Source organism: Phyllopteryx taeniolatus, chromosome 2, assembly GCF_024500385.1.
Source record: "Phyllopteryx taeniolatus isolate TA_2022b chromosome 2, UOR_Ptae_1.2, whole genome shotgun sequence".
Classification (NCBI taxonomy): domain Eukaryota; kingdom Metazoa; phylum Chordata; class Actinopteri; order Syngnathiformes; family Syngnathidae; genus Phyllopteryx; species Phyllopteryx taeniolatus.
In genome coordinates, this window is record NC_084503.1 from 2326917 (window position 1) to 2341351 (window position 14435).

General features: G+C 43.3%; 1 protein-coding gene across 1 annotated transcript; it reads left to right on the plus strand.

Moving 5' to 3' along the window:
- The first annotated feature begins 294 nt into the window (after window positions 1-294).
- gatm (glycine amidinotransferase (L-arginine:glycine amidinotransferase)) lies at window positions 295-6909 on the plus strand. Its single transcript, XM_061752131.1, has 9 exons — window positions 295-448; window positions 2496-2714; window positions 3495-3690; window positions 3952-4142; window positions 4231-4368; window positions 4734-4898; window positions 5017-5080; window positions 5157-5273; window positions 5378-6909. Exons 1-9 carry the CDS (start codon window positions 380-382, stop codon window positions 5488-5490), a joined length of 1272 nt encoding a protein of 423 aa, XP_061608115.1. The 5' UTR covers window positions 295-379; the 3' UTR covers window positions 5491-6909.
- The last annotated feature ends 7526 nt before the right edge of the window (window positions 6910-14435 follow it).

Sequence of the window (14435 nt, forward strand, 5' to 3'; positions counted from 1 at the left end):
GTTCAAGTTACAAAATTGGACATTTATGGTCCTGCTCAATAGATTACCTTTAGAAAGACATATGCAGCTTCAAAGAGGCTGTTTTTATCCCGGTGAAAGTCAGGATTCTTGCAACATTTTCAGACGCGCTCCTCGGAAACCTTCAGCGCCAGTAGGCCAGTAGATAAGAATTTGCTGGTGTCAGGGATTGTGTTTCAGAAATGCTTCTTTCCTCAAGTCACGTTGCCGCACAACCTGCAGCCGACCAATGGTTTGGCAGGCACGTAGACGTGACGCTATAAAGCTCGCCGAGAGCCCGAGGCGGCTTCATTCTAAAAAAAGGGAGCCGGGAGGACCGCGAGCCACCTTTGAATTCACACCTAATCACCATTGGGCTATAATGCTGCGCGTGAGGTGTCTGCGAGGAGGCAGCAGAGGGGCAGAGGCGGCCCATCTGATCGGAGCAGTGGTTTGTATTTTGTTGATTTGAGAACAATGATTGGATTTTTTTTCCAGCACGATGTAATCGCACGCGTGCGTTTGGGCGCGGGTTCCCTGAGTGACGCGACAGCTGTGGCGCACAGATGCGCTCTCGAACTCACTGACACCAGAGCCGCTTCGGAGCCAGCGAGACTAGATTGCGTCTATCTCCACGTAGATAAGGACGAGTGCTAACACTTGTACTTTGGCATGGGACCAACCTCGCTTTGCATTGATAACCGGTCCGAAGGGTCAACCCCCTTCCCGATGGAAAGCTGAGAATAACATAAATCCTATTTATTCATTTAGTTTGCCCAGGACATTGCTTCTCAAAGTATGGCTCCCTTTTAGTGAGAAGAATCACAGAATTAAATGTTACATTCTTTTTTTTTAAATCCAGTACAGGGCATTCAGTTGTATTTAACTTTTTAACACATTTTCATTTCATCTTTTAGAACTGATTGAGCTTTCTTTTTTGTTGTTGGTGTTGTTGTTGTTGTGGCTATGATTGATTTCCAGCTTAAAGTCTATATACTAGTATGCTCTTTGTGCTCACAAGTGAGAACCATTCAGTGCACTGGTGTGGAGGGACTGTGAGGCAAAACTGTGCACTAGTTGACATTGCATCAGATAGTTGCTCACTCCTCGTACTTCTAGTGAAGCGCCAGATGTTAAGTAGTAGAATTTTATCACGTCACCAGTGGTACTAGTAGCATGCAGTTGTAAATTAGGGCACACAAAGCCATTTGAGCATTAATCCAATATCCTAGATGTAGACTAAATGCTCAAAAGGCTTTGCATAAGCCCCTTGATATCAATCGTAATGTGCACTAGTACCCTCTTTTTCCTCACTAGTAGGACAACATTGGCAAAGTAGTAGGACAATTCAGCGCACTAGTAGTGCGGCGTTTCGCCTACAGATGGTCTGACTCTTGCACTTATGGTTTTTAAGCTTTATTTATAAGCTAAGACACAATGCAAACAAATGGCATAGGCAAGCTAACGAAACTAGCGTCAATGTCGCAGTCGTTAAAACCCTTTAAGCAAAAGATGTTTGAACAAAAATGGCGGAGCAACACATGTAGACAGACAATATATCAATACACTCGGGCGATATCCTTTATCCCCTGTTAAAAACAACTATTACTGCAGTTTACTGAGCTTATAAGAGACTGCCGCCTCCTGGTGGGAAAGGCACGCACAGCAGAAAGAGCAGCACAATGCCCATTGAATTATCATGATGCACAAACTGTTTAACTCTATACATTCTATTTAATTATGTTATTACTGTACGTTTTTATAAAGTACAATGCTGTAGAGTGCAAATTTTTTCTTATTAAAAAACATGTTCCCAAAATCTTTGTTGGGTGTTTTATTGGGCCACCGGACTGGATTGATGGCAGTTAAATTCATTTGAAAGGGGAAAGCTGTTTGGAGAGTCGAGTGCCTTGAGTTCCAAACGTGATCACAGGACAAATTAAACTTTTAAGTCAAGGCACTACTTTAAATTGTTCATTGTGCATTTTTGAGCAAATTCATTAAAAAGTAAATAGAGTAGTACACCAATTGGAAAGCAGTGTCATGTCAAGGGTGATGGGAATATGGCTCCCTCTAGTGACACGTGAAAGCATTGCTGTTAAATATTCAAACTGCATGATGTTACAGCGGCTTATACTTTTTTTTGTGTCTTTTTTTGTCTTTTTAAAAAAAATCCAGTACAGTACATTTGTTAAGTGCAGTCTCGTTGTATTCATTTATTTTTTCATACAATAGATTGACATTGAATCTTTTAAACCTTCTTTTGTGGCGGAACATGCGGCTCAAACGTTGACAACCACTGGCGTAAGACGTAGTTACTCATATATTCCTACTTTAAACGATCAATCAGCGATATATATATATTTTTTTTTTCTGAGAAACCCTGTAACATATCAGAATTCACATCAATATTCTTTGGGATACATGCAGTATGGAAAGTAAACGACTTGCGCTTTGTATCCCCCCCCCCCCCCCCCCCCCCCCCCCCCTGTGGCCAGGTGGGCCGTGCAGCGACCGGTTGGGTGCAGCGGGCCTTCCAGAGCACCTCCAGTGCAGCAGCTGCTCAAACACAGCCGACGGTTGAAGACGACCATGTTACTGACCCCGCGCAGCAGGAGTGTCCTGTTAGCAGTTACAATGAATGGGACCCTCTGGAGGAGGTCATCGTGGGCCGTGCCGAAAATGCCCGTGTGCCTCCCTTCACTGTGGAAGTGAAAGTAAGAGTTTTGCTGTTGTTGTTCTTGTAAAATAACACCAAATTATATTCAAAGGATGACTTCATTAGCCGCACACACCTGCACAATATGAGTGTGTGAAAACGATGAGTCATTTCGAATGATAGTCATTTAACGTTGAAACTTGTATTGCATCATACTGACAGGTGTATTTTACGCCTCACGTGTATTTACAGTTAATAAGGCAAACAAATATAGTTCAGTGTGATTCAATGGAAACCCGTTTGAGCATTTCTTTCGATATCCTTGATTTCCAGCTTAATGTCCAGGCACTAGTACGCACTTTGTCTAGTGCGCGTACTGTAATTATGAATGAAAGCTAGCCTGCTTACTACTAGTAAACTACATTTTGTCAACTAGTGTACCGTTTTGCCTCACTGGTAACCTGTAGCTGTCCCACTAGTGAGGACAAAGAGCGCACTAGTTCATGGACCTTCAACTGGATAGCAAGTATTTCGAATGACTACTCATACAGCTTTCCATAAAGCCCTATGAGCATTCACTCGATAGCCTACTAGTGCACTGAATTGTCTTACTAGTGAGGACAAACAGCGTAGTAGTACACGGACCTTAAAGTGGAAATCACTTGTAAACGTGAAATGGTGAAGTTGTACCTAGTGTGCCTAATGGTGTGGCACGTGAGCAGTAGCGCTCCCAGGTATTTAGGGTCCCGTGAAAAAACGATCCCTTTGGACTGACCGGTGATCACTTTTGTAAGCGTAGCGTCCGGACGAAAATACCACTGATGCGCTTTCTTTGCAGGCCAACACGTACGATAAGTACTGGTCCTTCTATCAGAAGTACGGGGGCCAACCTTTTCCTGCGGACCACTTGAAAAAAGCTGTTTCTGAGATTGACGAAATGTGCAATATTCTGCGTCACGAGGGTGTGAATGTGAGGAGGCCGGAGCGTGTTGATTGGTCCTTGGAATACAAAACTCCTGACTTCCAATCATCAGGTACTATTGCTCACTCACCAGGTTTCTTTTTGACTTTATTGTTTTATGGGTTGTCATTGTTTTATGTTCAAGTTTTTATTCATGCGCCGCTTTCTTTTTCTTTTTTTTTCAAAGCGCTCTATAAATAAAGTCCAGTTGAAATAAAGAGCCATTGAGTCATGCTGTACATATATGCAAAGTCGCAATAAGAGAGAAAAACCTGGGTGATTGAAGCCTACTGTATAAGAAAAGATGTGAACGACGGGTTTGTTGTTTCTGTAGGCATGTATGCCGCCATGCCCCGAGATATCCTGATGGTGGTGGGCAACGAGATCATCGAGGCTCCGATGGCATGGAGGGCTCGCTTCTTCGAGTACCGAGCGTACCGACCCTTGATCAAGGAGTATTTCAGAAAAGGTGCTAAATGGACCACCGCTCCCAAGCCCACGATGGCCGATGAGCTGTACGATCAGGTGATGCCTTACGGTGGAGGCCCGTGCAAAGTTACCTTACCGGCTCTTTAACTTGAAATGACGCCGGATCGGATTTGACTTCCTTTAGGACTACCCCATCCGCACAGTGGAAGACAGACACAAGCTGGCCGCTCAGGGCAAATTCGTGACCACGGAGCACGAGCCCTGCTTCGACGCCGCCGATTTCATTCGTGCCGGCAAGGACCTCTTTGTCCAGAGAAGTCAGGTACGCTCAGCACACGAGTCGAGCAACTTTATTCCTCTACAGCTTGTCACGTAATGTGGCCTGCAACGTGCGGATTGAAAGATAAGATCAAAGACGTAGTTTGCTACTGTTAAACTTCAGCCTTGGGCTATAAATCAAAGTCTGTTTGAGGGTTTAATCGATGTCAAATAAAAGCATTTGGTGGCATACATAGACGATGCTTGCCATGTCATTCGGTCGGTCAAGTTGAGCCATTGGTAAGTTTTGACCGAGCAAGTCCCAAGTCCTAAAATTGGCGACTTATGTCTGACTCGAGTCCCCTGCCTCTGCGACGTGCTGCGCCACCTCGAATGAAACCCACTCAGCTGAGCGTCCGTCTGCTGCAGGTTACCAACTACATGGGAATCAAGTGGATGCGCCGTCACCTGGCCCCAGACTACAAAATCCACATCATCTCATTCAAAGACCCGAACCCCATGCACATTGACGCCACCTTCAACATCATCGGACCGGGCCTCGTGCTGTCGAACCCTGATCGGCCGTGTCGCCAGGTAAGACTGCCTTTCTCGTCCTCACCGCGCCTACCGTGGAGAATGTTTTGATGACTCTGGAACGATGTTTTCCAAAAAAGGTGCCAAGAAAGTGATGTTATTATCTTTATTTTCTCAGATTGACATGTTCAAGAAAGCAGGCTGGACTGTGGTGAAACCTCCAACACCTCTGATTCCCGATGGTTGGTACTTAATTGCCTGCATCTTGTCGTAGGTAAAATTCTTCAATAAATCGACTTTCTTTGCATTTTTGTGTAGATCACCCCCTCTGGATGTCCTCCAAATGGTTGTCCATGAATGTTTTGATGCTGGATGAGAAGCGTGTCATGGTCGACGCCAATGAATCCACCATTCATAAAATGTTTGAGGACCTCGGTGAGTTTGCCCGCATGTTGCATGTGCTATTTGAATTGACGTAATGATGATCGCAATCACCCGCGAGTAGCGTTAGGTGTCAACTTACTGTTTTTGTGGCGCAGGTATAAAGACCATAAAGGTGAACATTCGCCATGCCAACTCGCTGGGTGGCGGCTTCCACTGCTGGACTACTGACGTCCGCCGGCGTGGCGCGCTGCAGTCCTACTTTCACTAGACATGCCGGCAATGAGCCCAAATGTTTTTATTGAGCTTGAAAAGATTAGAGCCTCCGTTTGGAATTTGAATTCAACTGGGGATTTTCAATCTATTATCACCTAGTGCGTCTCTAACTAAGTTTAACACGACAATTCACAAGTGAAACTAGTGAACATGATGTTCTTTAAACGTGTATTAACAAATACACAAATCCATTGATTAGTCCTATCAGTTGGCATCAAGTCCTTTTCCGGATTGGGCATTTATGTCCTGAATGAATATGAATGTATTGTTTTGATTTGACATCGCTGTGCATTACAGTGCCTTTGCTTTGTTTTGCGAGACAGTGAACCCCCGCTTATTTGAACGTATCTCCTATTTGTTCAAAAAACAACAACAAAAAGTCTCGTCTACGTACATTATTGACTTGGCTCCATCTTGGGGCCAAGGAACTCTGTTGAAGTGAAGGGAGGAGCTTCATTCACTCAGCCTTGTCTAATTGAAATGAAGTCCTTTTCGGTGGGCGTCAAAGACTCGCAAATACCGGGGCTTGACTGTATACTAATCGGCCACTTTATTAGTTACACTCTGTGACATCATGCAACGGCTCTGCTATACATTTATTATTATTGTTATTATTTGATTTTGTAAGTTTCCGGTGTTGTCAGAAAGATATGAATTTGAAATGTTAATTATGGGGGATGTTTTCTGTGGCCTCGATAAAAGGCGTCGCGACATCAGAAATCACGGGAAAGTTGTTGCCTTGCACTGTACAAGTGTACTTAATAAACTGTCCACGTCACTCTCCGTCATTCTACATCTCAATATTAACTGCATTTCTGGCCTGGCTGTTGTATTTGGCTTCGACATCTTCAAGTCAACGTGCGGACAAGGAACAGTTTGTTCAGAGAACACAGAAACAACACTTCTGTCATTTTCCAAAGTTGTTTTTTTCTTTTTATATTGAAAGAAATGTATTAAAGTTGTTATGTAGGTCATGAAACATGATGAATTTCTTTTCATTGGAACGTGATTTTGTAAAGATTTTAATTGATTAGACAACGTTCTATTGATAGATGTTATTTTTCTCTTTATTGGATTTCCCACCAATTCCTGTTTTTATATCTTTACAGTCCATATCAGATATTGTATACCTTTTACCTCTGCCGTTCTCTCGTCGCAAAACTGGGCCAGTTACATGCTGCAAGTCATTCTCACTGAACCGCTTGGCTGTTTTTGTTTGCGCAGCAGAGATGCCTTCAGGATGAAGAAAGAAATGTGTTTGTTTGGTAATTCCTTTGTTGCGTTCACAGTAGGATACAGTCAGGGTGTTTCGTATGCGCCTGCGTGTTTACCTCCTGAAGTCTGCTGCGACTGGAGGGCAGCGATGAGGAAAGCAAGTGCTTCATAAATGGAATTAAAAGGATGTGTCTATCAATTTTGTGTGTGTTACTTGTCAAATGTGGTCACCACGCCCTGGACTGGTCGCCAGACAATGCCTGTGTTGTGGTCAGTTTGCACTTCCTCATGTACAAAAGGTGCGTACGCACAAAAACTTTCTTTTTCACGGCCAAGTTCGGGTGCAGGAAATGTGCGGTGCTTCGCGCCAACTTCACGGCTGGCGTACGCACGTTTCGACAGCCTGAAGGTGCTTTGGCGCACACCTGAAGGTGATGCCGGGAAACTGTTATAATCAATAAATCTGCAGACACGACAGCACTGATGAACAATAAACACACCCGCACGTGGATATAAAAGCCTGCACAAAGTGATGCAGAAAAGACCAAAAACAACAATGGCCGCTTTAGCTCTATTGGAAGACATCGCAAACGGTGCAATACGGAGAGAACGTCGGTTCAGAGACAGAGAGGATTTATTATCCAATGATGCCAACTGGCTCATCGGCCGCGTTAGGTTCCCGAGGGCAGTCCCCCTGGAACTGTGCGCAGAGCTGCGGCCGGCTCTGGAGCGCGATACCGTGAGAAAGGATGCGCTGCCTGTGCCGACATAGGTGCTGACCACGCTGGGGGTTCCTAGCGACCGGGGAATTCCAGAGGGACCTGGCAGACCGATCAGGACTGTGCCAGTCGACCCTGAGCCGAGCCATGGCGGCCGTGTGGGACGGAATGACCCACTTGTCCGCCAGATGTATCCAATTCCCATACAATGCGGTCGAACGGGCCCAGACTAAAGCGGAATTCACCTGCTAACCAGTGTATTGAATGAAGCACGTCTTTTTGAGAAGACACCTATGAACTGATCAAGGCGATCATTTGCCTTCACAATCTCTTGTTGTGACTCCGGCACAGCACACCTGTTCTTGGGGCCTAATTGCACCGGATACGCCAGTAACTGCGGACGAATCCTCCGCGTCTGTGACACCAGAGACGACAGGGGCGGAGAGGAATCCCCCGAACATGTAGCACGGAGACAGTGCGTGTCCCTTTCCTGTGTATTAAAATAATAAATTGTATAATGCAGACATATGGATGTACAGTAGGCCTACATGTAGCTGTTCACAACTAATCTCAGTAAGCCAAAGTAATATTAGTCATTCTTTGCAGAGGATAAAGAATATATGCCCGTGAGTATTGTAATATTATCTGTCTATATGTGTTGCTTCACCGTTTGTCTTCCAATATCTGTTGTTTAAAGTCTTATAGCACTGCCACACTGATGGTATTCATTAGCGCGTCGCGGCTTTCATGGAGATAAAATGGCTTTAAGGCAAAGCTATGTGATTGTTTCAAATCCGCAATGTGTATCTAATGTGTATTTGTATTTGTAATGTGAATGTGTATTATGGCTCTTTGTTTGGTGTTAAGCGTGACAGTCAACTTTAACCACTGGTTTCTACAAATCAAGAGTTGTTGAAACAATTCTGCCTCGACAAAACGACGATGCTCTCTTTTGATTGACACTTCCAGACGAGTATTCCTTTATCCATCCATTTTCAATACCACTTATCCTGTTCAGGGTCACGGGCTGCCGGAGCCTATCCCAGCTGACTTCGGGCGAAAGGCGGACTACGCCCTGAACTGGTCGCCAGCTAGTCGCAGCAATATTATTAATTGAGCAATATGTTGTTGTTGTTGTTGGTTTTGTGGGTATAGTTGACATCAGTTGACTTCTGATATTACAATGTAGGTGTACAATGGGCCTACAGTATATACTGTAATCTATTAACTCTCATTTAGTTGTCATTGCAGTGAAAGGTCAGCAAGGTGGAGGTAGAAACGTGGAGGCTTCACGTATCTCAGAAGTACTTTGGTACGCTCCTTTACAGTTATTTATTACGGAACCAGTAAAGGACAAGGCCAATGCTACGTGCTTGCATTACATAATCATAAGTGAGGCAGAGCAAATGTGTGGGAATATTGAATGTGACGACGAGTTCAACTGATATCCTTCTCAGGAAGGCAGTTTCTTTTCACGATATATTGTGACAGTGAAGACAAGACTGTAAAGTGAGGGAATGTCGTTGCATGCGTTGAGTGTTGCATGCTGCTGACATCTACTGGTAAAAACAGCTCAATATCCATCCATCCATTTTCTGAGCCGCTTATAGAAGGGAAAAATTGGACCGGAATAAATGTCATTCCATACGGCAGCTGAAATGAATATTTAACACGTCACAATTCTTCTCACTAAATATACTTCCAAAGGTGCTTTTGACCTGAACATTTCACCAGATGTTGGGAACAACCCAAGTAATCCATACAGACCAAGAAAGTAGAACAAAAAAGATACAAAATTAGGTGGCGTGTAAAGATGTGAAATGACACAGGGAAAAAGTATTGAACACATGAAGAAAAAGGCATGGAAACCTAAAATCTGTCAATAATCAAACAGCAATCCAGCCCCTTGTCAGTGCAAATTCATATCAGCTGGTTCGGTCTTAATTGATGGCGTACAAAAAGGCCTCGTTGCCAAGGTGTGAGTCAAGACACATCTCATGATGGGTAAGAGCAAAGAGCTGTCTCAAGACCATCAGAATCAGAACCAGAATCATCTTTATTTTGCCAAGTACACAAGGAATTTGTCTGTCGTAGTTGGAGCCGCTCGAGTACTGTCAATTGACAGAGAATACTTTTGAGACACAAAGACATTGAGAAAAACACTCACTGAGCAATAAAAGGTTGCTAGTAATCTGGTAATGCCAGTACAATTATTCTAATTTTTTTGGACAATTGTACAAAAAGGTGCAGAGTCCTCGTGCAATTAGAGCAGTTTGAATGACTACTATAGCAATAGTCCGATGCAATGACCATTGTGCAAAGGGCGCCGAGACTTGACAAGAGATGTAAGCACTTTAAAGTGACTAGTAGTGCGATAATCTGGGACAATGTCGATTGTGCAAATGTTGCAGATACTGATACTGACACATGAGTGGCCAGTATTGGTCAACAAGAGTTTGCTGAACAACATTTGGACAAGCCAGTAAAATACTGGGAGAATATAGTCTGGTTGGATGAGAGCAAACGTGAACTGTTTGGTTGCTATAATGCACACCACATTTGGAGGAGAATTGGCACTTTTTGGAGGTGGAAACATGATGGTGTGGGGCTGCTCTTCAGCAAATGGTACTGGTAAACTTCACATTATTGAAGGAAAGATGAATGGGCAAATTTGAGACATTATTGACAAAAATCTACTGCCATCTATGAGGATGATGAAAATGAAACCAGGGGGGACATTTCAGCAGGATAATGATCCAAAACATATTGCCAAGGAAACTCTCAATTAGTTATAAAGAAAAAACATAAAGTTGATAGAATGCCCCAGCCAATCACCTGACTTGAATCCCATCAAAAATCTATGGAAAGACCTGAAACCCAATGTCCATAAAAGAAGCTCACGGAACCTTCAAGATTTGAAGACTGCTTGTGTGGGGGAATGAAATCACACCAGAGCAATGCGTGCGACTAGTTTCTCCATACAGGAGGTGTCTTAAAACTGTCATTGCAAACAAAAGCTTTTCTACAAAGTATTAAATAAATACCAGGTGGTGTGTTCAATACTTTTTCCCTGTGTCATTTCACATTATTACACACAACTTAATTTGTGATCTTATTTGTTCTACTTTCTTTGTATGTATGGATTACTTGGGTTGGTCCCAACATCTGGTGAAAGTTTCAGGTCAACAGCACCTTTGGAAATACAAGCCCAATTCCAATGAAGTTGGGACGTTGTGTTCAACATAAATAAATACAGAATACATCCATCCATTTTCTGAGCCGCTTCTCCTCACTAGGGTCACGGGCGTGCTGGAGCCCATCCCAGCTATCATCGGGCAGGAGGCGGGGCACATACAAACAAACAACCATTCGCACTCACATTCACACCTATGATTTGCAAATCTTGTTCCACCTATATTTAATTGAATACACTACAAAGACAAGATATTTAATGTTCAAACTGATAAACTTGATTGTTTTTAGCAAATAATCATTGACTTTGAATTTTATGGCTGCAACACGTTCCAAAAAAGCTGGGACAGGTGGCAAAAAAGAGTGAGAAAGTTGAGGGATGCTCATCAAACACGTGTTTGGAACATCCCGCAGGTGAACAGGCTCATTGGGAACAGGTGGGTGCCATGATTGCTTCCCTGAATTGCTCAGTCATTCACAAGCAACGATGGGGCGAGGTTAAAATCTTTGTGAACAAGTGTGTGAGAAAATAGTATAACAGTTTAAGGACAATGTTCCTCAACGTACAATTGCAAGGAATTTAGGGATTTCATCATCTACGGTCCATAATATCATCAAAAGGTTCAGAGAATCTGGAGAAATCACTGCATGTAACATTGAATGCCCGTGACCTTCGATCCCTCAGGCGGCACTGCATCAAAAACCGACATCAATGTGTAAAGGATATCAGGAACACTTCAGAAAACCAATGTCAGTGAGTACAGTTCGGCGCTACATGTGTAAGTGTAACTTGAAACTCTACTATGCAAAGCAAAAGCCATTTATCAACAACACCCAGAAACGCCGCCGGTTTCTCTGGGCCCGAGTTCATCTAAGATGGACTGATGAAAAGTGAATAAGTGTTCTGTGGTCCGACGGTTCCACATTTCAAATTGTTTTTGGAAATTGTGGATGTCGTGTCCTCCGGGCCAAAGAGGAAAAGAACCATCCGGACTGTTATGGACGCAAAGTTCAAAAGCCAGCATCTGTGATGGTATGGGGCTGTGTTAGTGCCAACGGCATGGGTAACTTACACATCTGTGAAGGCACCATTAATGCTGAAAGGTACATACAGATTTTGGAGAAACATATGCTGCCATCCAAGCAGTGTCTTTTTCATGGACACCCCTGCTTATGTCAGCAAGACAATGCCAAACCACATTCTGCACGTGTTACAACAGCGTGGCTTCGTAGTAAAAGAGTGCGGGTACTAGACTGGCCTGTCTGCGGTTCAGACTTGTCTCCCATTGAAAATGTGTGGCGCATTATGAAGTGTAAAAAATCGACGGAGACCCCGGACTGTTGAACAGCTGAAGCTGTACATCTAGCAAGAATGGGAAAGAATTCCACCTACAAAGCTTCAACAATTAGTGTCCTCAGTTCCCAAACGTTTATTGAATGTTGTTCAAAGAAAAGGTGATGTAACACAGTGGTAAACATGACCCTGTCCCAGCTTTTTTGGAACGTGTTGCAGCCATCAAATTCGAAGTTAATGATTATTTGCTAAAAACGATCAAGTTTATCAGTTTGAACATGAAATATCTTGTCTTTGTAGTGTATTCAATTAAATATAGGTTGAAAATGATTTGCAAATCATTCTATTCTGTTTTTATTGGTTTAACACAACGTCCCAACTCATCGGAATTGGGGTTGTATATTTATTGAGAAAAATGGTGAAGACTTATTTCAGCCGCTGTATTTATCAGGTCTGTCTGAGAAACAGAGAAGAATTTGTCTGGTACATGTCAACATTTACCTATTTTCAGATTTCTTTTTTACCTATACTTCTGAAAAACTCACCTATCGCTTGTTGTTTTTGTGCTCAGGCAGAAACAATAAAAGTATGGGTTTGGCGCCATCTTGTGGCATCATGGTGCAAGACACTATGCTCAGGTGAGTTGAGGTTCTTCATTTAGACAAAAGTAGTGCTTTGTCACTATTTTATGGCATCTTGGTGCCTAGGAACTGTGTTGAAGTGAGTCGAGGAGCTTCACTTTGACGAAAGTAGTACTTTGCCACCACCGTGTGGCATCTGGGTCCCAATGACCTATTTTAAAGTTAGTTGAGAAGCTTCATTTAGACAAAAGTAGTGCTTTGTCACTATTTTATGGCATCTTGGTGCCTAGGAACTATGTTGAAGTGAGTTGAGGAGCTTCATTTTGACGTAAGTAGTGTTTTGGTACAGTCTTGTGGCATCTTGTTGCCAAGGCACTATGTTGGTTTGATTTGGGAATCAAACCAACAATCAATCCTAAATTATTTTAGTTTCCCAAACGCAATTAACCCTTGTTCAGTCCTTGCTGCGACAGCACGTTTTTACAACAGCTCGCTCAGCAGCCGACGCATCCCGAGAATGTTCGGCTCTCTGACATCGGGCCGGCTCGATCACGCGGCCTATTTGAGCACCTCCCGTTCTTCGTCACCATGTGGCATGTGGATAAGCCACCGACGGGGTGAATGCGATCAGGTTGCAGCCGTGGCCTGTGACGAGGCCCGGGCATCCTAATCCCACAGCACGGTCGCACTTGGGGATTCGGGGGGGGCGGGGCGGGGCTGGGGGTGAGCGTGCGTCATGAAAGTTTGGGAAGAAGTGACGGAGATTTATCTGTTGTTCGCAGCTGATGTGTACAATCGGATTCTGCGGCACTTTTGGCACAAGGTTTGTTTGTTTGTACAGCTGCCTAATTGCACAGCCACACTGCACATTCAGCAAATGTTTCCCCAAACCGATTAGGATTTGGGATTAGGGGAAAATTGCATTCAGATCCTCGGACAAGTACATGGACCTTAAAGACCCTGTCAAGTGAAAATAAAACTTCTTGTCAATTTGACACAGCATAGAAAAGACTTTTGTGAACAAGCCTGCCAAATTTGAATTCATATAAAAATCGGCAAGTACATGAAATGAATCTCCAAAATCGGGAAAAATAGAGGCCGCCTCCAGGCTGTCGGATGGTGTGGGTGTGTCTGCAGAATACACTGAAAAACTCGCTCAATCATCACCTGTCAATCAAATACTGTACATTTGTTCAGTACGTGCTCATATTTCTTCCAGGGCCGGCACGGTGGACGACTGGTCCCACATTCCAAAAACATGCTTAGGTAGGTGAATTGAAGACTCTAAATTACCCGCAGGCGCGAATGGTTGTTTGTTTATATGCGCCCTGCAATTGGCTGGCGACCAGTTCGTGGTTGTATTTGCAATTTCTTTACAGGAAATAAAGTCACATACTGTTGTGAAATATTCCTGACACGGGATGAAGATGCTTGACTCACACGTTTGGAGAGTAAAGGGTTAAATGTGCCTATTGTAAGCTGAACAACAGATTGGTCACGACCAGGAACTGGAAGTAAAACAAAAACAAAGATAAAACAAGAACATTGTGTACAGACAACACAAGATTGAAGGGAATAGCTGGTGTGTTGAAAGTTTTGATTTTCTATGTTGTGTCTCGACAGTTTGTAAAGTAGACCCACTGACATTGTGAAATTCTTCTTTCCCAATAATATGAATCATTTATATGTAAAGTATACTTTATGTTTTACATATGTTTATTATTCTTACCACTTTTTTCTTTTTTTCCCCCCACATTATTTTTGGGGGGGGGGGAGGCATTCTTGGCTAGAATGTTACACGTTTTCAAAACTTGGCTTCTTTCTAAAACACAAATGAGGAACACGGACTGATTATTTTGACTTTGACTTAAGAGGGGTTTTGGAAAGTATTTTAACTCACTACATTTATAATAATGAGGATCAGAGCGCATTGCGTGCA